Source organism: Gadus chalcogrammus, chromosome 1, assembly GCF_026213295.1.
Source record: "Gadus chalcogrammus isolate NIFS_2021 chromosome 1, NIFS_Gcha_1.0, whole genome shotgun sequence".
Taxonomy (NCBI): Eukaryota; Metazoa; Chordata; class Actinopteri; order Gadiformes; family Gadidae; genus Gadus; species Gadus chalcogrammus.
In genome coordinates, this window is record NC_079412.1 from 25,002,301 (window position 1) to 25,029,661 (window position 27,361).

The 27,361-nt window shown below is 46.9% G+C and overlaps 2 protein-coding genes across 2 annotated transcripts; one reads left to right on the forward strand and one right to left on the reverse strand.

Moving 5' to 3' along the window:
* The first annotated feature begins 5,127 nt into the window (after window positions 1-5,127).
* Window positions 5,128-6,149, forward strand: LOC130386476 (transcription factor HES-4-like). Its single transcript, XM_056595448.1, has 3 exons — window positions 5,128-5,274; window positions 5,401-5,482; window positions 5,635-6,149. The coding sequence occupies exons 1-3, from the start codon at window positions 5,128-5,130 to the stop codon at window positions 6,147-6,149; spliced, it is 744 nt and encodes a 247-aa protein (XP_056451423.1).
* A 2,768-nt stretch (window positions 6,150-8,917) lies between these two features.
* Window positions 8,918-26,786, reverse strand: LOC130386549 (probable G-protein coupled receptor 153). The gene is made up of 5 exons (XM_056595570.1): window positions 26,416-26,786; window positions 21,518-21,947; window positions 17,962-18,151; window positions 15,012-15,196; window positions 8,918-12,702 (listed from the first exon to the last, which is right to left on the reverse strand). The coding sequence occupies exons 1-5, from the start codon at window positions 26,784-26,786 to the stop codon at window positions 11,824-11,826; spliced, it is 2,055 nt and encodes a 684-aa protein (XP_056451545.1). The 3' UTR covers window positions 8,918-11,823.
* Window positions 26,787-27,361: the final 575 nt, after the last annotated feature.

Below are 27,361 nucleotides of genomic sequence, written 5' to 3' on the forward strand. Positions count from 1 at the left end.
TTCTTAATAACTGGATTATTCAAACCATTAAACCGTTATTTATGTTCTGGTGATGATCTGTCCTGCATGATATTGACAGTCCATTATTAAATTGTGTAAATAAAACAAAGGGCTCCGGCCTCTATGGCTCCGCATCCATGATTCCGCTGTAGGGCGAGGGAGACCTGTGTACCATCACTCTGTATAGCATACACTCTACACACCCATCCAGTCGACATAACTGACAGTTCATGGAGGCTAAACGCAGATACGGTGATATGACTTAATGATTGTATTCAGTTTAAGGGTTCAAAGTGATCCGCGCTGCGTGGATAGGATACCCACGTTGCGAGGCAGAATAGAGCCTGCCCCGGGGGGTATGTGACCATTCCGCAGGGTAAATTGCCATTTTGCAACGGCTATTGAGCTTCCCCGGCAGGGAGACGGAGAGGGAGGACCGTGAAACTAGGAACGAATCGCTAAATTGCGCTGTATAGCGGCGCTCTTTAGCGCTCCTTAGCGCGGCATATGGCGCCCTGGAAGGCCGGACGCTGACACCAACAAATTGACGATTTCATACCAATTTCAGAGATACATACCGCACACGTTGGCATAAAAACCAGTTTAAGGCGTCGTGCTCGACGTTTAACCTCTGTGAACTGCGATGGATGATTTTATTCAGAAATAAAAGTGCAACGAAATGTTTTGCTTATTTCATTATAACTGAAGTAGGCCCTCGTTTTATATTTTTCCCCAAAAATACCTTTTCATTTGCGGCTGACGATTGGGCCTGTATTGGTAATAAACGTGTAATATAGGATATGTGATCAAACATATACCCAAATACCTTAATATAGACCTATTGATAAACACCAGAGTATAAGAGACTCTTGTTAAGTTGTGGTCCTCAACGACCCCAACACGCTGACAGCGGCCCTGTGAGCGGAGCGCAGATATCTGATGCCGAGGTATGGAGCGAGGAAAATCGGGGGAACGCCTCCTGGCCTTTCACTTGTACTTTCCAATTTTCCACTTTTTCCACATAAAGGAATACCCTGGGAAAGCTCTGGTGGGTAACTGGTCCTTCTTTTTTTGCACCTGATTTGTCTTTATGTTTTGTCTTAATGTATTGTCCCTTCAAATAAAAGCCCATATGCGTCTGGACAACATCGGCCACAAGACATGTCTGTTATATCCCCCACACCAGAAAGGACAACGTTTTTAATTTAAACTACAGCTAAAAAAAAAAGTATACTTTTTATATCCCATAACATATGGTTTTAAGACATCTAAGTGGGCTTTTAGAATGTCGACCAAGGGGACAGTAGTCTGTGGGACGGAATTAATAATTAACAAAGGGAGTGGTGTAAGACAAATTCATTAAGATGGAGTGAGTCAAATTAGCTTAACATTAACTCGTGAATGCCCCATATTCATTTACTGTAGCCCATACGTAGCCCATACCTATTGAGCATGCCCAGTGCCACGTCGAAAGGACATAATTTCATTCAGATGAGATGGGAGATGGCACAGCCAACCCATCAGGACTCAACAGGTCAGGACTCAGGACATTGATGTTTGAATATTAAAAAGACGACAATGTAGCGGATCAAACGCCTCTCTGTGAAATGTAAAACCACCTCAAGGACTACATTAGGCCTATAATGGCCTACCTATAGTTGTGGCTGTCTTTATTCCTTTTTTTTTATGACTTCAATTCATACAGGCAGGCGTAATGTTGATGTGGTAGGCATGGCTGGTATGATTCTTACGGGTTTTTTGCGTGCTAGCCCAAGTTGTGGGCTAAAGTGCATTCGTAGTTGCTCATTTAAATTAAAGTATCCTACACTGGACGTAAATGGCAGATGTTTTGCAATTCAAGGCGCATCAATACCCATGCGCTTTAGTGTGGAACAAAGGCGCCCGGCCTTTGTGGGCCGCCTGTGTCTTTCTCTCCACAAAGCCTTCATCCTCCAGCGAGTTATAAAGTTACTTTCCACTCACTTCATTCCGGCGCTTGAGAAAACCCTAAGCGATGTTAATGTGCACCTCTGCTCCTTTCAGACGCTAACCCCGGCACATACAGGCAAACAGAAGCCATTGTGCGTCCAAACTGAAGTAAGAAGTCTTAAATAACCTGAGGACTAGTCTATAGAAATTCATGATGCTATTTCTATTTGATGTTTGATCGGAGCTCAGTCCACAGGTCCGTCGCGTGGCCTTTTAACCACACCGCCAACATCATTCCGATAATAAAACCTTCCGTCGTGACTGCACCTGCCGGTGTACCTGTTGGTATAACTCGGTGGCTGGTCTCACAATGCACGTTCTGGTCACACCAGTGTTGCTATATAGGTCCCCGTGAATAGAAGGAGGTACCTCGATTCTCTCCGCTTAAGGCACCGTCACACTATCCCCGTCTATGGGCTGTATTGGACGGGTTCTGTAGGCCTGCATAACATCTTGTTCCTCTAGCATATGTCGTGAGGCCTGTGCATGTTTAATTCAAGGATACAGATCAGGTTTTGGCCCATGGAAACCGCTACTTTAACCAGTTAGGTAGACTAATGTATCCATTGCCTTGCTAATGACTCAACTCTCCTGGCTGGAAAAAAATAGTTTATTGCGGGTAATTGCATAATTGCTTCACTAATTGTTGTTAACAAGTGGCCCAATACTCCAATTATAACAGTAGCTGTGTCGGGCCCCCGCCGGCAGGCCTGCATGACAAAGAGCTCAGTGGTTAATGAATGACCCGGGCCTGAAAAGTGAAAGTGGAAAGAGAGCCCTGCATGGAGCCTTTTATAAACACTTAACTTGTCATTTAATAGCAGGGCCATTATCATGTCCAATTGGGACACACGTTTCTCGTGGCGCTTTTCTTATGGATAGTCGCTTCGACATTTTAGAAAACGGTCTTTGGCGCTAACATTTTTAAAGCCTCGCAAATATCCATCATTTTCGTGTCTTGCCAGATTAACCACCTAGGCCTATATATTCTGATGAATCCCGAATTAATTGTCTATTTACTGACCGTGTTTATTTACAGACAGGCCCAATGGGTTGACATTTCCTAGAGGGTTTCCACCAACACTAATTGCAGATACGCCGCATAATCGACGGTGAAATCCGTCCTTATAAGGCAAAAAAATAACCAAACGTGTTCTGTGGTACTACAATTTCATGCTGAACCATGAAATGCCCGCTACGTCCTCGTGTTAGAGGCGTGCGTGAAACTCCAGATAATGCAACTTGAGGTGAGGACAAAGGAAGGCAATAGGCGCTGTTACATTAGCGCACTGTGCTCCTATGTCATACCCATTTAACGCTGCGTTAGGGCGGCAGAAAGCAGGGCTGCGGGCTAATCGGCCGTTTCTCCGGTGGATTATATTTTGTTAAATGGACGTGTGTTCAAACCACAAGGGTAAACATAGCGGGACTGTGCCATTGTAAGAGAAACTCAAAGCATTGATTCTGAACTGTGAGACGATAGCTATAACCAGCCAGTGGGTGGGTCCACTCTCATCGTTATTAGTTTAAGGAAAAATGGCAAGAGATTGATAAAAATCAATTATATATTAAACATTAAATATGTAACAATATCAAATGTGGTGTCATTCATGAACGTAAACTTACATTACTGCGGCTTCTAAGTTATTGTTGTTGTTTTTTTAAGAGCCACACTTAAGTGGTTTAAAGGGATGAAAGAAGAAAGTGTAGATCAATGCCTAATAGCTATAAACTGACGCCTTTCAGCAGGGCGCTTTGCCCAGGACTGAATACACAGAGGCATGCCCCTTCCTTTCTTATCCGGCCGCGCAGTTGTCATCTCCAGCATATCCATTGTGTGAGGAATCAACCTCGGGAAGAAGTGGGCATCTTTGACATGTGAGAGCTTCTACCATTTTGTCGCGTGTCTTCCAATTGGACCGATTTTTGTGCGTTTGTTTTTTTTAATCAGAATATCCCATTGTAGCATGGATCAATCAACTTTTTTCGATTTACGTTAATCGATGGGTCCTTATGTTATTAAATATTGTGACCCGCTATTTTCTGATCGACCTGGACTGTGCTCCTCGCCAGGTCTTTTTTCACGCGCGGTGCACAATGCGCGCCGTCAGCCCTGCGCGCCCCCGCGCATTGTCCCGGCCGCTCTGACTTTCCCAAGGCCCGTCCCTTTAGAGAGCCGGTGTGGAGAATCGGGAGGCGAGGGACCGAGGACAGAGGGCGGCCCTGCGATTCTCCTCGGTGCCCCTACGAGCCCGGAGGAGAGAAGAGACAAAACGAGCTGACAATGGCCGAAGACTATAGCCTACAAAAGTGCAGACATTTTCGGGCCTTTTTGTTGATGATAAAGTTTGTAGCCAATGGCGCATTGTTTTATCCGTATGGCGGGCTGTTGGACCCACTGCGTTGGGGGACACAGGTTTTCCCATACGCGGCGACCAGAAAATCGGGATTTTCTGGACACATGCAGGACATTTCCACGGTTCTGCCTTCTACCTCTCGGCGTGAAACTGGGAAATTAAAGCATGAATAAAATGCGTTAGAAGGGTCCGTCTGACCGCTCACAAAAGCATTGCCTTACGATTAACCGTTATATGTTGGATTTTTATGGCTCTCCCCAAAGTTACCCCACACGTCGGTGCCTCTCCTAAACTTGGCCCTTCGGCCGCAGTTTTCAGTAAATTGCACATTCGTTGCTAGAGGGCTTTATAGTTAATCACTCGCTCGAGAGTTTACGATGTATCCCGGGTTATATATATAATAGGGTTAGGCCCTATATGTTTTTCAATGAGCCTACATTCAGGCCGAGAACGATTGAATTTGGTGAATGATACGATTTGACATTTCGAATCGCATTATATCGATGGCTCCTAAATGTAATGCATAGGTCCTAAATGAGTTGAGGATTGAAACAGTTTATTCAGCGGGGGGGCTTGTGTGGGCCAATGGGAGCTCGGCTGACAAATGACGGCGCGCCTCGCGCTGCTCACTTAAGCGCGAGGAGCAGGCCACTGCATTGAGATGTTAAGTGGGCGCCCGGCGAGGCTATAATAACCGCCCTGACAAGCCCCCGCCTTCATTCGTGGCCAGAGAAGCACTGAGATTAACTCCGAGGACTCCAGAGAAGGACTTACACACAGGATGGTGGGAGCTTCAGACTGCCTTGTGAAATCTACCACCAGAGTTGGAAAGGTGTCCAAGCCGATCATGGAGAAGAAACGAAGGGCGCGGATCAACAGGTGCCTGGACCAGCTGAAGACGCTGCTCGAGAGCTACTACACGACCAATGTAAGCAGCGGTGTACAACGTAGTTAAAACTTAAGTTCCACCGTCAACATATTGCATTTTTCCCCTCCAACTGAATAAACTATTAGGCCTCCGTGATTAAAATTTCGACCCTTTCTCTCATTTCAGATTCGGAAGCGCAAGCTGGAGAAGGCCGACATTTTGGAATTAACCGTGAAACATCTCAGAAGTCTTCAGAAGATTCAAAGCTGTAAGTATCCCCCACAACCCATGAAGTCAACATATTTTAAAAGTGGCACATGTTTGGTCCAACTCAATCATTAAAAAAAATACATTTGTTATTTTCCCTCCACCGTGGCACTCGTTTCCTAACCTCAGCATCAACCCGTCTCTTTGCTCCAGGTTCTTCCAAGACCTCCGGCTTCTCTGACTACCAAGCCGGCTTCCACAGCTGTTTGGCTAATGTCCACCAGTACCTGTCGCTGGGGGACCAGGTCCAGGGGAGCGAAGGCTCGGCGTTATCGCACCTCGTGTCCAAGAACGTGTACTGCGCCGAAGGGCCGCGTGAGGCCTCCAGCACCTTGGACAGCGACACGGGAACGGTGGTGGCGCGAGACGGCGCGCGCCAGCGCCTGCTTCCCGCTCTAAACGCCACCGACTCGAGGAGAAGAACCGCCAACACGGCCGTAGGGTGTTTCGGAGCCACGAAAACAAACAACACGAGCACATCTCTCCAGTCCTACAAAACTCTTCCGGTTGAGGTCAAAGCGGAAGGACAGTCTTTCGTCCTCAAACAAGTTATTGGGATCCTCCCGAGCAACACACCAACAAAGTCCAATAAAGTTTTCAGTGTTTGTCACGGCAGTCCCAGGGACGGGGAAGCGAGTATTCAGCAAAGCATGTGGCGGCCGTGGTAGAATTCACTGAAATGGACTATTGACCGTGATCTAATGTATGATTTTGTATTTTTGTATTGTATAGTGAACTGTAAAATGATATGCATGTAAAATAGATGGTTTATAATGAATAAAAAAGTGAAAATAAATGTGAAGCATTTCATTGTTTATGTGCTCAGGCACAAAAAAGAAAGTTCAGTGACTTACAAATATCAAAACAAAATGTATGTTGCAGGCAAACGTCCATTCGGTTCTTCCAATGTTTCTATCGTGGTAACCTGTTAAAATAAGAGTTGTCTGGAGTTCCAATAGGCCTTTGTTCGTTCTGTACAGCACAGGGTACAGTTTACTGTGTTGGCCACCGGGCCATAGGCCTAGGATTCCGGTTATATTCTGGCTATATGAACCTAGAAACCTATATTAGGCCTTAGTTATATAGGCCTGCCGCCTACCTCCGCCACATTTATGGCTGAACCAGACCCAGTGGGACCAGTGGGGCCATAGACGGACTGTAGGAAATAAGCTGTGGGTTGGGATGGACTACGTGCGGTAAGTGTCTAAAAATATTCTTCTACGCAACAGGCGTTCGCATATAGGCCTAGAGAAAAACATCGGGTAGGCCACATTTATACGTGAAAACATTATCAGGCATTCGTGCTAACACACAAGCTATTTAGCCTATAGCTTGCGTGGGATAATGAAAACGTTTTCATTTTCGTTTAAAAAGGGAGTTTGATAAATACTAATATACTATATTGTAGCCAATAAAAAACAATAAATATAATATGTATACTAACAAGTATAGACCTAGCCCTATATTTGTGGATTATTATTTAATAAATGGCTAAGATACAATAATATATATTTTCATTGGCCATTGTCTAACTACCTTTACATAGCCCAGGCCCGTGTGTCTTTTTGATATCCCGCTTCAACATCCCATTTTGAGTCTTTCTGAAGACATTCAGCCGAGGCTGTTCAGGACATCACACGCTGACAACGGCCTCGGGCGCTCGACGTGACGTTTCGTCTCGTCCATTCTTCTGCGGTTTTACGCTTAAGTACCGAGACAGTGGCGCTCAAATTAGATGTTTGTAGCAATTTTCTGGCACTAATCACCTACATGCAATTCACATTCACATGCATGCTATTCGTCCCCCTCTCACACAAATTAGCCTTTAGGCTAATACTGCAGACCGAATAAATACATACATGCCTAATAGGAAAATGAATACATGATTAGATAGAGAGTTAGATAGTCAGAGATAGATATAGAGATGGAGAGAAAGAGAGACGGACACAGACAGACAGACAGACAGACAGACAGACAGACAGACAGACAGACAGACACAGAGAGATATATACAGACAGATCGATTTGTTGAAGATATTTTACATGATAAAACGCTTTTGAACAAAAGTTCTAAAGTTTCTTGCTTTAGTAGGTCTACCGGGTTTCTGGACTCCGGTGGTGTCATAAAGTGTCTCATTCTTAGGCTAGAGAGGATGGCACCTCGCAGCGAGGAGAATCGCTGCAACGCCCACAGCTCTTTCAGATGCTATCTACGACTGGTTGCAAGCCAGGGAGACTGAAAGGGCCACTGGCAGGATAAGGGTTGCCGAATAAGGGGTGCTGTGCCTCTCTCCGGCGAGGCGGAGAGAAAAACACCAAACAAAAAAAAACTCGGCGCGCCCGGTTCAAGGTTCTGTGTGAAAAATAAGGCAGCAGCAGCAGCAGCAGTAGGCTACGCAGTCTTTTTTCATTGTTTGTTTCTCCCTCTATCTTTTCCTTGGGCCGGTTCAGCCCATAAAGCATCAGGCCCTTAAATCCCCTTTGAACCGTCTACCCACAAAGTCAAAGCTTCTCTTTGAAGAGGAGAGCAACGGGCCTCAGCCACGAGAAAACTACTCCCGAGTTTGTTTTTCCCGATAAAAGATTGGCCACGTGACATCCACATTGAATGCACTTCAGTCTTTCTAAGAATTTCTATGAACTCGTCCACGCATTGTTTAGCTAGACTACTTCAGTTTGCACTAGAATGGCGACACATAGAGCCGCAGCACCGAGCGGACGACGTGAATATGTCATTTGCATGAGAGTGGAGGCGGTCAAGCGCTGCTAAGAGAGCAGACTGGATGAACTCAAGAGAAAGGGCTCCCATGTCCACTGCTCTTTTCTCTCTCCTGTGGAAACGTTGTCTCTGGTCCGGGCCGTCCGGCTGACGGCAAGGACTGCCAGGACTTTGTTCGACCCTATGATCTGTGGTCAGTCAGCATTTTTAGGAAGGCAGAGTCTTAACTGTGCCGTGCACGACGGTGGCCATGCCTACACCTTGAATTGTTTCCATTCAGTCCAATAGTTAGAACACCAACATAATCTGGGCTATTGCAACGAGTTGGCCTTTGATATATACCAGAGGGCCGTCAACCGTTGGAAAGAACTTGAATGATCTGTTGCTTAGTGTGTGTGTGTGTGTGTGTGTGTGTGTGTGTGTGTGTGTGTGTGTGTGTGTGTGTGTGTGTGTGTGTGTGTGTGTGTGTGTGTGTGTGTGTGTGTGTTGGGAGGCTCCAACACACTTGTGGCTCGAAAAGAGCTCGTTCGCGGCGAGCAAGTGACGTTCTCTAGGATTGTAAAGTGCCAGCCACGTGACGTAACGATTAGTTTTCCTGGTGTGATTTGTTGGCCTCAGTACGTTGCACTTTACACAACCTTCATCACAAAGAGGTCTGTCTTCGGCCTGGATAGAAAATAGAGTAGGGGAATGCTGCCAGTAGAGGGAGTATGGAAGATTGAACAATTTAAAAAAAAGAAAAGAGAAAAAATGGTCAAGTAAAAATAATACTAATATCATACTAATACAATCAACACATTTAACAATAATATATTATGAAAATATTAGTCAATAGTTAAATTAAAAATAGGAGATAGAGGGAGTTTATAACTGCAATCATGTCCTCCCCAATCCGAACCATAGCGTTGGATCAATAATGTGTCAAACTCGTCGGCGTTACTTGGTAGACATAAAGCTGACAAAATGTTAACCTGATATAAATAAAATCCCTGCTTATTTGCTTGATATGATGTAATATTTCATACATACGGTCGGAGTAAGCTAATATCATGGAAAAACCTTCAGAACAAATGTAGTGTATATGCCCAAGTGAATTTTATTTGAGATATGTTAATTTTCATCTTCTTAACAAAGCCGTCATATGAACAAGAAAAAAACTAACATTTAACAACGTTCCTTATTTCGACAGTCATAAATCTTTGAATATGTTACAAAATTATAGTTTTATATCGCAAACACAAAAAAATGGTGGAATTTAAAAACCAAAAGATAAAATCAAGTCAAAATCTAACAGGAATACAAAAGTCAATATTTTCGCAAATCAAAGTGAAACTAATTGATCAGGTCATTATCAGAGGTGTGCTATTTTCGGAGATTCTGCAAAAAGCATTACATGTTCATCATGTCAATAAAAGTGTCAAAAAATCGACGCTAAATGTGTGCAATGCCGTTGTGAGGGAGGACGTAGAAAACGCTGCTTTCACAAATGATAAGGTTATCAAATTATTACCGGGATACATCGCACATTATAAGGTCATGTTTTTGGACCGCTAAATTATTTCTTGGCAAATTTGTAACTAAACATGTGCAAATACATTCCGGTAAATACACTGTTGAGTGATGAACAGAGGCCCCAGCCTCGAGCATCCACTGATATGTGAATTTCCGTTCTGGAAGAACCACACACTCCCGAGTCAAAGATCTTTAACATGCACCTTTAAGATTGATAAACCCAAGATTATCCAAATGATCCAGAATTGAGGAAGACTGTGGTTTGCGTCTATAGGACACATGAATCGGAGAGTCCTGATTGGCTTTTCCACCCTGCACTCGGGTCCATTCATGGAAATTGATAAGGGACAAGCAGGCCATATATGGGCAGCTGGGTATAAACTCACACTAACCCTAATGCTAATGCTACTTTTGCCATTGCCTTTTCCACTCCTACTATATTTTTTTGCTACGGCCCCTAGTCCGACGATTCCATTCCCTAACCCTAATCATTGAAACCTGAACTACTTCTGGGCTCTCATGTGAGTCCAACCAAACGTGGTGGGGAATCTGATTCAAACTCTTAACTCTCCCTCCTTCTCCTCAATGTCAGTCTCATACTTCATCGTTTATCTACAAATCCTTGAGAGGACTTCCATTTCAACACAACAGGGGTACGGCATGCTCCAAACTAAATAAAAATAACACGCCTACCATGGTCACACCTAACAGCACTCGGGAAAACGTCAAACCAGACTTAGTCAGGGAGGGGAACGTGTGTGTGTGTGTGTGTGTGATCAATCTCAGGCCAAAGTGATCAGAAGGGTGTCATCAATACAGTTGTAAATCATTGCAGACGTTTATTTATTTTTCCCTCCACCACAAATGCGGACTGAACTAGTGGGACAGCTTTGGTTTTAAACAGTGCATCATTCCCGATCCCTAGGAATCTTCTTAAGGATGCATATATAATAGTAGGTTGAAGGTGTGAAACCCTGTGTTTCAGCAGTGCTACTCTTGAGATCAGTTGCAAGGTTAACCTCACTGGTACTAGGGACCAATAGATAATTGATTCTGAACCCTAAACCCAAAACCCTGGACCCAAACCGCTTACCATGGAATTCTTAAGTGCTTTTTCAATCAAGGCAAAATATCTGAGTGATCTGCTCCTCTCTACTGCTCTGTAAAGCAGTGTTTGCTTGCTGCATTGCCCTTACATCCGTGAATAAACCGTTTGTAATGGTTGTTTGTCAAAAATATCAAATACAAAATCAAAATAGAACAACGAAAAAACAAATATCTAAAGTCGTCCGTTTACCACGTGACTTTTCAATCAGCTCAGACCACCAATGCGCTCCTGAATCCCTCTGCTGTGAGGTGTTGGTATGACATGTGGATGTTTCACATTGGAAAAGAGATTTGCATTTAGGAGATGGGCTTAAATCATCGTCTGTGTTCTGACATAAAAGATGTTTGTCGATCAGACAGCGTGTGTGTTTTAGGATTCATGAACGATAGCGATTGAAGCAATGGAAACCAGGAATACACATCATAACACGAACCAAACCAAACGATGACCCCCGGAAAGGAGTGTTACCTAATCCTCATGGTACACAGTAAAAATGACACCCATAAGTCAGGGAGATAGACTGGTTTAAAAAAAATGTCTTGGTACAACAAAACAAACGCTCACCCGAGAAAAATACATCTTTCACGACTCGATAATCTTTTTTTAAATTGGCAAATGCGCAAAACTAATATATCCCCTCCACTATTGCGCCTCCGTCCTGTCCTGCATACCTTGGAGGCCTCCTGGTAACAACACCGAACAGCGACAAAACAAGGCAAGAGAAGAGGTTTCAAACGAGGTGTCTGCGCTGGGGACACCCGTAGGGTGTCCTTAGTGGCCCACGCAAAAGCTAAAGTCCTCAATGTCTACGTCGCCGTTTCAGAGGCGGGAAGGGTTCCAGGGTCCCTTCAGAAAACCGTCCTGCTTCTATCCAAGGAGACAGCGGGCTCCTCGCGGATAACTTTGGGATCAGAGTATACCGTAATAAATGAGATTGTTGGCACATCCATCAGGTAACATCCCAGCAGGTGGGAGATCACTGCAGTAAAAGTCAGCCATGGTCCTCAAGTGGCGGAGCCCACGGAGTCCGAGTGGAAGGTGATGTACCCCGAGGAGGAGGCCGAAGGGGTGCTTACAAAACTGTTCATGCTCCCCTTCCTCTCCGCCCCTGGCCCCTTGTCCCGGCCCGTTCTAGCGGCCCTACGGGGGGAATGTCCGACCCCCTGCTGGCCCTGGCCGAACGCCGCCGGCCCGCCCCGCGCCTGGTGGTCCTCGCGGGCGTGTCTCTGGCCGCCGTGCCCCCCGGGGCTCCCGTGGTGCCCGGTCCTCGGGGAGCCGTCGGGGGTCCCGCCGCCGCCGCCCCCCCGACTGCCACACCCATACTCCGAGAGCCGCCTCAGCACGTGCGGCTCCCGCTCAAAGTCCGTGAGCGTGAAGTGCGGGAGCAAGAGCCCGCCGCCGCCGCCGCCACCGCCGCGGTGGTCCGGCGAGACGGGCAGCGGGACGGCGGAGGAGGCGCGTCGCCGCGGGCTCCTCCCGGGGCTGGGCACCGGCGTCTCGTCGATGAAGCTCACCACCTCGTCGCGGCTGAAGCAGCGCGGCTCGTCCTCCGGGCCGCAGAGCGCCACGCGCGGCAGGTGGTGGCGCCGCGGCGGGGGGGGCGCGGAGCTATCCTCGGAGCTGCGGCGCCGACTCTTGCGGCGGGGGTGGGTGGCGTGGGGGGGCGGCGGGTGGGGGGGAGGCGGGCGGTGATGGCGGCGGGGGCTCTCCTCGTGGTAGGAGACCAGGCTGCTCCTGCGCCTCCCGGGGCGTGGCAAGCTGGAGCTGTAGAGGGCCGTCGCCATGGCGTCCTCGCTGGAGCCCCAGTGGCGCAGGTACGAGGGGATCGGGTCGCTGATCCACATGTCGGTTTCGTCGTGGGAGAATCTTCTTGTAGGGGGCACCTTTGGGGAAGGGGGGGGGGGGGGGAACGCAAGACAAACACACGCCGGCCCTTCAGTCTCGGAGGAAGTCACCTCCACCCGCCGCCTTGCTCCGCCTCCTCTTTGAGTCACCGCACAACAACAAGTACTGTTCTAGGACAAGTCAATGTGGACGTACGGTAGTACTGGCGGAACATACATGCTAGTACACGTGCAGCGTTAGCCCTCGTGGTGCTACATGTAGGATCGCATCGTTAGGCACGGACGTACGGACAGGGTTTTAAAAACATATACTTTGGGGGGAGATTAATGTTAAATAACTTTGAAACAAATCGGATCGTGGGAGATAATGCCATGACAACAAAAGTACATTAACGTAGTTCTCTAAATTGGGACTCCTACATGCAGCACAATCCTAATTCAAATAATAGCCAAGTGACTGAATTATATTTAATAATTTATTGACTGGGATACAATTGTAATTATAGTATTCAAATCCATTGTTGGGCTTTGAATACAATAGATATAGATAGTATAGTCCCCGACGTGATATACTCACATTCCACATTGTTCTGAGAACTATGCAAGAGAGATAGGGTTTGTCAAGGTGGTGTCAAGTAGCACGAGACTGATACCAGACTGCCCCTCTGTGGGAGCTTGTTGTCAATGCAGAGAAATGAGACAGCAGACGATACAGTAGCCATGAGTGCTCGTTCTGACCAGCAGAGGGCAGCAAAAGCATTAGAATGAGTTGAGACATAGGAGACAAAAACGCAGGGAGACAAAAGTACACAACAGCGATTGAACAACGAGGGTAGCAATGGCTGAACATGTGAAATGAATGAGTCTTACTCCTTAATGTAGCCACTTGAGAAGCACCGTAGCGCTTCTCAAATGGCGTGTGGTGGACACGGGGAATGTATTAATTTAGGATGTGAACATAAACAGTTTCAAGTAGGCCCAATATGATCGAATCGTGTGTTATGCATTTCAAAGCGCATCCAATTAAAACATATTCTCTAGGTTTGAGTCAATAACTAAATCAGCATTCATAGTACGGCATTCCTTAAAACGACATTAGACGACATGACATGGAGAGTTGCATGGAGGACGACCATGATGGAATACAGCGAGGGGGGTGGATGGGATGGACGCTACTGTATGCATCTCTGATTCAATGCTTCTTTTTTCAAACTGGCACTCAGATCAAATGAGACAGCCAGGGTTCATTAGAACAGAGGAGCGGCGCGGCAGTGGACACGCCACTCCAACTCCCCGGAGTCATCTTCAGCTCCATTTTCTCTGATTTCCTATTATTTGTTGGCTTTTTTTGAAAAATCGGCCGTGACAAATATTGAATCCCTTGTTGCATTTCTCTGTATGACAAAGATGACACAGCGATAAGATGGGGTGTCGAGGCTGAGTGGGAGGCCGGGGTTGTGCGAGTCATAGCTAAGTTGGTCCTAAAGGTCCCACTTCCACATCCAGTCTTCAAGGGCCCCAGTTAGCAACACCTCCCTTTTTCTAATTGAGACATCTGTCGGCACCGTCGGTGAACCGAGGCTTACAACCAGGACAGCTCGAAGCCATCGATTCAGGGGCGGCCCTTTGTTTTTTGTTTGCTCAGTCTGGACCGAGTTTGTGCAAACTATGGAGACTGGGTCTCGTGCGTTGTGACCCCGGAAGTCTGGATGAAGGAAACTGGGCTTTGGGGCTTTCAGTGCAGGCTGAGGAGAGTAGCATTTCACATCTGCCTCCTTACGGATCGACCAGACCCAAGGGTTTAGGTTCAAGCCAGAGCAGATAGCTATCGGGTGGTTTTATTTTACGAGAGTACCCTGCTATGCAGAGGGGAACATGAGTCACGTATTGCCCTCTCTTTAAAAGGTCTTGGAACATGATGCTTTGGCTTTGGGTCGGTAAAAGCCCAACGGATGTGTGGGTGAGTGTATTAAGATGACCGTCACGGGGCCATACTGATGCTCTAGGGTTACGGATGGTCATATTTGCCAGGCATTAGTCAGCCAAAGTACATATTATTACTCACGCAAAAATAAATTATGAAACAAACTGGTACGAAACAAAGGACAAACATAAAGGAACAAATCAAAATGTCAGTTCTTGGGAAAACAAAACATCAGAAAATGTCAAATGAGTAGAAAGTATATGAATTAAAACCAGATATTATATAAAACAGGCCCGCAGCAGGGCATTTTTATTAATTATTATTAATGTTAACAATAGCATAACTACGTATCCCTGCAAAAAACAGATCAATGGATCAATGAGTAGAAGAAAGAAAATTAAGAAAATAATCAATGAAAGTATACCTGCAAATACTGCATTTTATCTTCCTGCAGTTCCCTCAATGGATAACCATGGGGAACCCCCCCTTCTAAGGTTGAGAATTCGTACGTGGCAAAACGGTCTAGCGTCACGATTTCAGGCACGCTGCTATAGTCATATGGTCTGTCATATATTAAGTCGGCATGTATCCCTCCGTCCTGGCTGTTGTCTGCAAAGCGCAGAAAAGCAAACGCGTCAAGAGTTAAAAGAAGAGGACAAGGGACTCAAGATACACAAGACAGACACCACAGACACACGGAGAGATAAGAGAGACAATTCAATCTTTTCTCTGATTAAGGGGAAAATCTTTTTCACACAGCCCTGGTGCGCAAAATGCCAAAAAGTTGTTAGGGAGGAAGAATAGAAAAGCCCCCCGCTTGAAGCAAATAATGAAATATGGGGTTTTAGAATTATTTAAAATGGTTCTCGAGAAAGACCCTGGTTGGTTTGGAGTTCAACGCCCCGACCAAGAATGAATTAATTGCGGGTGCGTTACTGGGAGACCTTTTACAGGGCCTTCAGGGTCAGTTATTATTAACCAATCAACCGAAGTAACCAATTCATTTTGCCAAATGTTTTCCTTACTGCACACGTCCGATTGACGGTTGATTAGATTTGGGGCGTAAAATGCTAGTCTGGAGGGAAATGTCGGCAAAATAAACAAAATGGAGGATGACAGTTGCTATTTGCACAGGCAGCTTGGCATGCAAATCAGAAGCTTAGGCAGAAAACAGCAAATAACTTGTATACATACAACTGTGCTGAGTTATACACGGCAAGCCCTCTGGAAAGAAACAAAGTACTGGAAGCATTAATTATCACACAAAATGGCGGCTAGCCAGTGCAGTTTTAAGGCCTCCTGCTGATTGGTTAAGTGTAATAGACTGGTATAGGGGGGAGGTTAAAAGGTTTGGAGGGTTAGAAACAGGGAAGATAGAAGGGTGTGGGGTTGAGTTTAAACAGTGGTGACTTTATTTGTGAGTTAATAAATCATTAAGTATTTAAATCTGGTGTAATTATCATGTGACCTGATTTGGGACCAGAATCCCCAGTTATCCCCCAATGGATTTGATTTCCCCATTGGTAAAACTGTGATTAATGTTTTTTTTTTGAGTATCATATCCAAAACTTCGTTATCAGTTAGCGGTGTAGTTAGGTTTGGCTTTCAATCCTAAACTGAAATCTATTTGCTACTATCTTGGTTGGTGTTTAGTAGCATGGTGCTTTGCCTAACCTACCCATGGGGTAGAGACGTGCATAAAGAAAACAAGCTAAGATACAAATACATTAAAAACAGACAAAAATAATAAATATTGATGCAGTGTCAACTCATAGACTAGGATCCCACTGTGAAATATGACCATCACAGTGACCTCTAAGTGCCTCGCCTGCTGGGTGCCTGGGATCTCAGAAGCCCTTCCTCAGACTGTCTCCCCAGCCCACGCCAGGGCATTCTAGAGCGAGATTGCCCAGTTTGGATTGGAATCACTGAGGTGAAAAAACAAGTTTAACAGGCTTCAGGGAAATTATGCCCTTTCCGGCGGAAACCTCCAAAGTCATTTGGTTTTAATCTTTTCATCTTTCACTATTTCCCCTTTTTAATTTTATTATTATGACATTAGTTTAAGGGCACAGTACAGCAAAACAGATTGCCAAGTGTGTACTGCTAGCGAACAGATAGCTCATTGTTAGCTAGAAACAAATAGCTTATTGTTAGCTAGAAACACATAGCTAATGGTTGCCTAGTATCCGAGTTAAGCGTGTCATCAAAAGACTCTTCTCTTCAGTTGTATCTTCTGAAGATTGAGGTCACATGATAGGTCACATGGTAACGTGTCATCCCTGAACTTGGCCTCTTAACTAAATGTTGCACCATGTATTGCAGTATACCGTAGGTGCTTAAAGGAAGGTGTCAAAATCACCATTGAGAGAATAGTGTAAGCAAACACTTTTGATTACATTTATTAAAAATGCTTTCGCCTGCTGTGCAATCTTTGAAAGCTGTTTTGGGGCCTGGCTCCCCCAATAGAACTGACCCACCAGGACCCCACAGTCTGAGGGGAAGACTGAGGACGTTTTTAAGGGAAAGCAAATGTAACCCGGAATCCTCTTCAGAACCCCATTGGAGAGGCCTGCTTTTAAGAAGGGTTGCGTTTCGTTATAGTGAGGGGAAAAAATAATAAAGTTCACTGAATTGATACCCTCAACGTATATTTTTCCCAGACAGGGATACTTAGGTCAACATCAACCTATGTTGATGTTTGAGCGATGCGCTTGTATTGTAATGAAGCTGTAGCTATAGCAACATCTGACGCTGTGTTTTCACCATCATCAGCCACCCAACTCTCCAATATGGTGTGGGGGGGGGGGGGGATGGGGGGGGAACACACACACACATAATACTGTACCCCTAATGGCCTGAGACAGACCGAATGAACATATGAACTCAAGTATCGGTCACGGACAACATCCTGATGATGTCATCAGGAGGCGGGGCCATGGGTTGTTTATCTTTGGCTTACGACCAAATTGGATAAGATGGGTTTGACTTTTCATTATTATTATTATTATTTTATTCCTTTGAATACTATAATTTTAGTCACATTGAGACAGTAGTCTCTTTTACAAGTGAGCCCTGGCCAAGAATGTAACCCCTCCCAATAAAAACAAGGCCCATGGGAAGGCAGATGCTCCTCATGTCCTCTCCCTTGTTGCCATGGAGCCCACGCTGAGGGACCGTCCACAACTTACTGCAACCACGGCTCTCCCCAACCCAACCGAACTATCTCAGGTCATTGGAATCACACCAAGAGGTCGGGGGGGGGGGGTGGGGCGGGGGGGTGATAGGGGGCAGGCGGAGGGGGAGTTTGGGGGAGGGGGGGGGGGGGGGGGGGGGGGGTGGGGGGGGGGGGGGGGGGGGAGGCAGGCCCTTACCTTCGTCAACGTCGTCGTTGGACATGATGGCCACACACTTCTCCCACACCATGCGCACGTCGGCCCGGTAGCGGTCGCAGGCCCAGAGGAACATGGGCAGCAGGATGGACTGGGCGATGGAGCACCACAGCACACACAGAATCATCCAGTCGTACGAGCTTTCGTACTTCAGGCTGGCGAAGCTCACCACCTGAGGTCAAATCAAAACCAGGCCCAGGTTAGAATATATGGAGATGTAGACAACGTTTAATGCATGCAGCTTTTATCCAAAGTAGGCTGAGACCAATCACAGCCAACAATCAAAATGGACGCCGTTCAAACCTTGGAAGGCGGCATTATTGGCAAGGGGTCGATGGACCCAATTTATTGTGAGAGAATATTATATTCATATCAACTTTGAAGTGGCCATAGCCTTGCCAAAGGATTGAGTGTCGTCGATTTTGGCTTGTTCGAAGTGAACCAGCCTAAATAATGCAGAGACATGAATTCAGGAACCAGAATGATAGCATGAATATAAACCCTCTCCATCTCTCCTGCTCTACCCAACCCCGAGTCCCGCAGGGAGAGCGCCACAGACTCACAAAACCAATTGATTATTTCCACTTTCTGTCTCCGAGGTCATATTCCTCCCCTGCCTTTTTCTGTCCTTATTTTAAGGTTAACAACTTCTCTAAGGGCCAGCTCCCCTGAGCTTCTTGGTAAACAATATCATAGAGGAAATAAAAAAGGTACTGGCTGATCCGCGGGGACTGTAAACGCTCCCCATACAGAGCTATGTGTGGGCAGGACCACAGATAATGTGTGTTTGCTCAACACGCAGCACTGCAGTCAATGTGGAACTCCCTCGTTAGAACGAGTCCGCCACAAATGGCTATTTTTAATTTACATTTTTTCCCCACGCATGGCTGAAATATACTCTCTGATGAACTGAAAATGTCCACCAATGAAATGTCACTTATTCTCAAGACCGGGCCCATATGTTCCCCTCTTGTCGTGCGTTGAACCATTTGCCTTCTACACATTACGAGAGGCCCCATTTTATTTTCACAAGTCATCGTTACAGTTGATACCAACTATAATTGTGTGTTATGCCTTACATGTTGAATGAAACACAGTATGAGTCTTCGATCTTTACAAATGTACAGCGTCCACAATGTTGCATACACATATCCTGTTTATTTATTTGAACCTATGCTTAAATAATAACCATGCTTCTACTGTATAGGCTTAACTTTACTGGAGGCCTATATAGGGTTAACTAAAGCTCTCTCTATTCTCTATGGCGCTTTGATTCATCATTCTTGCTCAATGCACGTAGGCTGAGAGTTAATGTTGTTGCTTCTTATGCAACTTGTTACATAACGTACCGTAGCACCCAGTCACATGCCTCGTTCATTCTAATGTATTTGGCTGAATAGAACGTATTTCTGAGTGGTTGAATGAGATACGCATGCATGTTATAACCAGCAGACCATAGCGCAGCGTTGGGAGTGTCTACATAAACAGGGAAAGAGGGAGAGTGCAGTTGTGTGCATAGCATAGGAAGTGTACTACGATGTGAAGCTCCACCTAAACAGGGACAGAGGGGGAGTACATGTTATTGAACTGAATGTCGTGCGTGCCTTGTGCGATGTATCCTGCCATGCATTTAAATAGCTCAATACCTAGGGACATAAAGAGAGGGAGGCCAACTTGATGAAATTCAGTTACCGTCGGTACATATGTAGCAGCATTTCATGTGTAGGCCTGCTACTACACATTTTCAATGCACATAATCAGCAATATATTTATTCGAGAAAATAGCAAACAAATAAACATGGTTGGTGTCACAGGAAAAACTGCATAGATCCACAAATAGTCACAACGTTTAATAGGGCTCAGTAACTTTTAACAAAACGGATCTTTAACAAAAGACAAAAAATAAATGAGCCATTTAGCAGCTAAGCTAGCAGCGCTTTAGGCTAAGCTTGCCAAACATTACGCTCGTTCCAAATAAGCGCAAATCAATAGTGTCTGATTGAGTCGCTCAGACAGAATCGAACCCTTAACGACTCCTAACTGGTCTAAAATCAGCAGGCGTGGGCTCAACCTAAATTAAGGAAAGAGCTAAAGCTAATGTCGGTTATCAAGCGTGGATCCTGCGCTAGGATGAACCTGACGATAATTTGCGTAGCGGAAGAGCGGTTGATAAATGTCACCGCAAAACACATTGCATTCTTCTGCCTGGGTAGGAGCGTGTTTTAACTACAGGTCGCACCTCAGCTGTGGCATATTGACTCATCCGAGGCTAGCCATCTAGCTAGCTTCTTCTTGAACCGGCTACGTATGGAGGATTCCCAACCATGAGTACAAGAGTCCAGGAGGAGCCAACTCTGGGGTAACGGTTTGAACGATGCTCAGGTTGGGAAAAAATATCGTTGATAAAAATGACCTGAAACAACGCTCTGTTGACATAATAACAAACATTCTGTCATCATTAGTTTTGAAGCAACACACACACACACACACACACACACACACACACACACACACACACACACACACACACACACACACACACACACACACACACACACACACACACACACACACACACACACACACACACACACACACACACACACACACACACAGTGACCTTAATGTGGAAGCAGCACATGATAAAGGGCATCGGAGCGGTAGGAACACGCACAGACACACACGCAGAGTACGCAGTCACACAGTCGTTTCATATGAGGGCTGTGTACACGGTGCCCTGGCCTACTTACGGTCCTAGATGTTCATTTAAATAATAACAGCTCGATAGGGTCACCACATCAGCCAATGCTTTTCATTCACAGTTTCAGCTTCTGTTCTGGAAACCAGCCCTGTCCATTCAATTGTAGGGACCCTGAAATGTCACTAGGTTGTTTAAGAGCACCACCCCCCCCCCCCGGCCCCCCATCCCATGTTAGCAACATTTTGGATGTGTGCACCCAATATAGGGATTAGCTTTTCCTTTTGTCGTGTTTCTTTGGAAGACACACAATCACACGCACAAACACCATGTGCCTCCAGACTCCAGAGAATTGAAGTGAGCAATGCCAAGGTCACAACCACTGCCCTGACACACACACACCTAGAGCAAAATACAGAATTGTTCAGTCCGGGCCAGACAGAGGTATTGTGGGTAGTAGCCGAGACTGGCTGCTCTGCTAGTTTGTCCCTGCTGCTGGCTAAAATTATAATTATATGACAAGCTCTTAAAAACCCTCCCAAAGCACAGTAGCCATACAGCACTTTCTCACATACATTTCAGGGCTGACTTGGTGTGTGTGTGTGTGTGTGTGTGTGTGTGTGTGTGTGTGTGTGTGTGTGTGTGGTGTGTGTGTGTGTGTGTGTGTGTGTGTGTGTGTGTGTGTGTGTGTGTGTGTGTGTGTGTGTGTGTGTGTGTGTGTGTGTGTCCGTGTCCGTGTCCGTGTGTCCGTACGTGTGTGTCCGTAAATCTGTCTGTCTACGTGTAGGTACGTGTACGTGCGTGCGTGCACGCGCTTGTCCCCCCCCCCCCCCTACTCACCAGGATGGGGAAGCCGGTGAGGAAGTCGTAGATGAAGACGATGCCGCTGATCAGGTAGGTGATCTGCAGCGACGTCTTCAGGGGCTCCGAGCCGTCGATGGACGAGCGGCGCTTGCCCTGCGCGTCCTCCACCACGATGGTGGGCACGTTGAACTTGTTCTTGTCCGCCCGGTGGCCCGCCTGGACGGAGAAGGTCTGGAAGAGGGCGATGCCGATGCAGATGACGCCCATGGCCACGCTGCCGCCGATCAGCAGCAGGAAGCACACGCCGAAGCCCAGGCCGATCTCCTTGACGATGAAGCGGCAGTCCGACGTGTAGAAGCGGTTGATGGTGTCGTGCCAGCCCACAGCCGGCAGCGTGGACAGGATGAAGGACACCATCCAGATGCCCATCACCGTGTGCACCGCCTGCTTCTTGGTGTTGCTCAGCCTGCGACACAGAGGGGGGTCAGAGGTCACAGCACTACCTGATGTACGGCCCTCGTCGACGTATGAGGGGGTCATCACCTGGGAGATCACCTTTTAGAGTTGGATCTAAGGATTGGAAATAACTAAACAATTGTGGAAAACCTATATACAGTATATGTGGTAGACCTATAATGGCATGACCGTTTAAGACATTGATGGGGGCGTTACCTTTACTTAACACAATCTGGTCACTCACAATCGTTATTTGTCTAGGGTTCTCGAGGGTCTTTCGTGTGTTGAGGTTGCCGATATAAAGACGATAAAACACGATAAAGCGCGGAAGATTAACGAATATAGCCGATGTGCCCGGGAAAATTCCCGAACGATTTGCGATGTCTTACGTTATACTCCCGTTCTATTCCTGATTATAGCCGATTAGCCCATAGCAACACCTGGTAACCGATTCTACCCCGATAGACCCAAAATTAACAAACATGTTCGTTCTTTGCCGATGTTGCCCGATCATTGAGCATTTCTTCCCGTTTCTTCCCGTTGTCTAACGATGTTCCCGGGAAGAGTAACGGTGTTTCCCGATGCAACCACGCTATTTGCCGATGTTATAACGATAGCTGCTGATTTAGCCATCGGGCACCATCAGGGCCCACTATCGGGTAGGTGTAAACAGGGCATTAGGGATGAACAGGTTATGAATATGATGGGGTGTTAGAGACTACCCCTTACTTTAAGGAGAGCTGGGTTGTGATATAGAATTCCAGCACTGGTTATGTTGATTCACTTCCAACATTTGCTATTATATCGCGGGTTGACTTAGAAAAAGAGACTTTAAATTTGAAGCTGGCTGAATCTGTTTGTAGGCCATTGGTACAGGCAGGACAGTGCAGGGGCCGGGTTGTTGGGCATCCCAGCAAAAAGGGTACTGGGTTCGATCCCCAATGTTCGCAATCTACCATAGGCCTCCTAGTGCATGAAGCCTGACCGTGACCCGCTTCTTAAGGATATGTCGCTACATCCACTGTCAAGTAGCTTTGGATTTATTTTTTCAAATTCTCATAAGAAGTATGAGAGAACAAATGCATCTGTATTATGTTTGAACAGTTAAATGTGATTCAGCACCTATGAAGTATAAATGCAAGAGTTGAGGCCCCACATACAACAGTTAACTTCATTTTACTTACTAGAAAATAGGTTGGCATTGTCCCAAAGCTTCTATTGTTTCAAATGAACTAGAACCTTCCAGTACAGAGATGGATGAAGGCCATTTGTCGTCCGGGCCGATATCAGAGCAATGGGGATTTCTTCTATTTCTTATCTCCGACACGTAATGGTTACAGGCAAGCAATTTGCTCAATGCCTCTGTGCCCGCTAGCTGTGTGCCAGCGTGTCTAGCAAAAGCACTTTTTTTAACAGGTAGGCGACGGCTAAAAATACAACCGGCTAAGAATGGGCCCCCGGTGATCGAGCCGTCAAGGTTTCACCTGAAGAGAACCCTCCTGCTGAAGAACCACACCTGGATTAGATGTTGAACTTCTCAAGGCAACGGGAGGAATTATCAGAGCAACACCAGGGGAGACTTCCCAGCATGAAGGATTGGGAACGTTCTCCCTAACGACCCGGAGGGAGAAGACAATTATCGGCCGTCCCGTTTGCACTCACGCCTGAATTATTAACGGTGGTCAGTACTTCGGATAATGGACAAACGGGGGTAAACAAAGTCGACAGTCGGCGGAAAACAAATTGATGGGCGGCAAAAGATATGGGTTGCTTATAAAGATTTGCATGCAAATAAATGTCTATGATGTCACTGGCCATCGCTGAATGAGCCAACACTGATTGAGCCTTGGCCGACTGGAGGAAGCCCCTTGCATCTAAAGTGTTAAGAATGTTATGAAGGTGGCGTCGGTGGCGTCATTTTTGAGATCTATGGGAACCATTACCTTTTATCACCAAAGGTGTGGCAAAGAGAACGAAAAGGAAATCTTTCAATATATTTAAATATAGAGTGACACATGTTACATAGAGATTGAATAAGCAGCACAAAGAAATGTAATATCAAGATTGAAGGAGAAATCATACATACATTTTCACCAAGCATTGTGATAGCATCTCAGAGCATTATAACACACATTTAGTATGACCTACAGAAGGAAAGTGGACAGAATTCTTGGCTGGACCTCTACCGTTACAATGGATTTAATAATAAATGTTCTGTTCAAAGTCAGTTGTTTGGTAGCCGTCTCCCTCAGAACATTACCACTCTCATCCGCCAAATAAGCACTCGAGTGTAGATTTCCTGGAGAAACCGACATCAATTATTCCACAATATTTGTTGTGAGCCCTGCCTGCCAGCACTTGTAGAAGTGAAAACACGGCCTGGTTGTAAATTCACCCTCTCTTTGTGCAGAAGAGTACTCCTCGTTGCTACGCATAGCAAACAACGCTAGCCCTCACCCGATTTTGCCCGACCTGTATAATCCTGGCGTACGTCACCACGGTGTAAATGTATTACCATGGGGGGGGGTAAGGAGCAAAGAAGAGAGAGATAATGATGGAAAGAAAGGAACGGAGAGGTAGCGTTAAAGAGTAACAACGAGGTAGCGGGGAGCAGGCGGAGGAGGACAGATGCTCGAGCACAAGGTTGGATCTCAGGATTCAGGCCTTCGGTTCGCGTTAGTGTCACGAGGAACAGACGTCCGCGCTGGTTTAGCGATTGCTCACGCAGAGCCGTTTGGTAGGTTCCGGGAATACATCGGGGGAACCAGCTCTTACACAGTGATCCACCCGAGACGTCACAAGAATCCCATCAAATACAAAAAGACAGAGGAGAAAACTTCAGAGAACACATTTCATTGGACGTCAGCCAACATGGACAGCTGCGCAGGTGATAAGGACAGCAGATTGCCTGGGAGAACAAGGACAAATGGCTGGCAAACAATGTTTACCCGCTTCATTTAGAGGCTTGCTTGTCTGAAACAAGACAAGGTGTGACCCGGTCATTTATTCTAATTTGTTTTCCGTTGGCATTGATTCTGGTGTTTCCTCAAACACGGTACACCGCGATACAGAATCAATCATCATCATCGTGACATTTACACAACATTGATATATAAAGCGTTTGATGTCAAAATACCATTCTGGATAGTCCAGCTGAGGTTATTACATTACGGTATGTGGCAAGTTCTGGTAAGGTTTTTGGTCTGCCATTTCAAATGGTTTTAATTTTTCATAATTTTCTTCATCATCTGTACAAAACGCCAATGTTTTTTTCAACGCAATAAACATATCAACACCATGTTATAGTGTACATGAAATCATGCTAGTACAACCCCAGGCTAAAAGCAGTCGCCAGCTACACCACACTAAATAATACACTGTCAACGCTGAGTTGGTACCGCTATTCGCCACAGCTTCTGCTCTAGAAGAGCATTGGATGGCAGACAATGGCTTTGTGTTTGATAACCAGAATATTGAGAGGCAATCTGCATGGCTATGAATAGCAGTGAAGGTACAATCAGCAACCCCCCATCCCATCTGGGCTTACTGAGTGGGAACAGAGCTGCTGTGAAGGCTTTTCAAGAAAATAAGTCTTAACAGAACATGTATGCCAATAGATGGAATCAATGAGTTGGTGGGGGGAGGGGTCATAGTGCTCATGGACCGTCTTCAGCAGACACCGGGGTCTCCAACCCAGAACCTTTCGGCAGTCTTGCCTCACTGTTGCAGAACCCCCAGTGACTTCACTGAACCTCTGAAATCCTACCAGAGTGACAGCACATGTCAAACCCCCAGCTCAGAGGCCAGCGGGGAGTGGTCTCTGCTGAGAGGTCAACCAAAGAACCCGCACTGACCGGTGTGCGTCTCAATGGAAACTGGTATTTTCCGTGGGTGGAAAAAGCCAAGCTGGGAGGAAAGAGCCGACATGTGAGGAGCTCTTTCTAAACCTGCAGATGAAGGGCACTGGAGGGAGAGATAATACTCCAGGCACAGTCAGGTTCCAAAATGGGGATTGTAAACAGTGCTCAACTGTCAAAAGACCATGGGATACCGGGGATAGAGGGAGAGACATGTCCCGCCTGTATCAGGGATCAAGGGGATCGCTCACCGACTGGGACGGTCCGTTCCTAGTTTGATTGCTCCCACAAATTGTATTTTTCTTTAATTTATAGGTAGGATTATTATTTTGAAGGTTTTATCCGTTTTCTTGTAGAGTAAGACAGGAAGGGATGAGAGAGAGAGAGAGAGGGGAAGACATGCAGCAAAGGGCCGCGGGCAGGAATCGAACCCGGTCGGGGACGGGGACACACACACACACACACACACACACACACACACACACACACACACACACACACACACACACACACACACACACACACACACACACACACACACACACACACACACCACACACAACACACACACACACACACACACACACACACACACACACACACACCGGCGGCGGGCCGTACCTGTAGTTGACGGGCCAGCGCACCATCCACATGCGGTGGTAGGACAGCGAGGTGACGGAGAAGCAGGTGACCAGCGTGAGCGTGTAGAAGGTGGACACAAACACCTTGCACAGGCCCTCGTTCCACTCGTAGCTGGAGTGGCGGCGGCGCAGCGACACCACGCAGTACATGGTGACGGGGATGGCCATGTTCAGGATGTGCGTGCCCGCCAGCGTGCAGATGAGGAACTCCAGGGGCTTCCACTTCTTCTGCTTGGCGCTCACGCTCAGGATGCCCCAGGCGTTGGCCAGGATGGACACGCCCGAGCACACCAGCCAGGCCAGCGTGTTGGCCGCCATGGCCTCGTCCACGCCTCTCCGCTCATCGCCCATGGCGACAGTGGGCCGTGGGGCCGTCGGAGGCCGGAGGGGAGGCGGCGGCGGCGGCGGCGGAGAAGGATAAGGAGGGGGTGGTGGTGGTGGTGGTGGTGGTGGTGGTGGTGTTGGCGGCGGCGGCGGCGGAGGAGGATGCGATGGCGGTGGTCTCGGCGGGCAGGAGGGGGTGCAGGGCGTAGGGGGAGGCAGGCATCCTCATCTGGGTGGGCGGCTGCTCTCCGGGGGTCCGGACGGGTGGAGGGCGGAGGAACGGGGCATGGTGGGGCTGTGGCACACGGGTGTGGTCAAGCCAGGTGGTGGGGGGGGGGGGGGGGGGGGGGGGCCCTCACTCTCTGCAGACACCTGAGTCGATAAAAATAGAATACAAAAACCGGGTTAGAGCGAGCAACGACAGCAGTGCAGTCATTGATTGCACATCACTGATCACGACTTTTTAAAATAAAGACAGTGAGCTCGAAGCGAAGGCCGGTCTCATTGAGGCGAGGACAGACCAGTGAACACGCTCCTGCCAGCTGGCAGCCTGCGGGCGGGTTTCAGGGAGAAAGTTCTGGCTACAGAACCATAGTAGTACA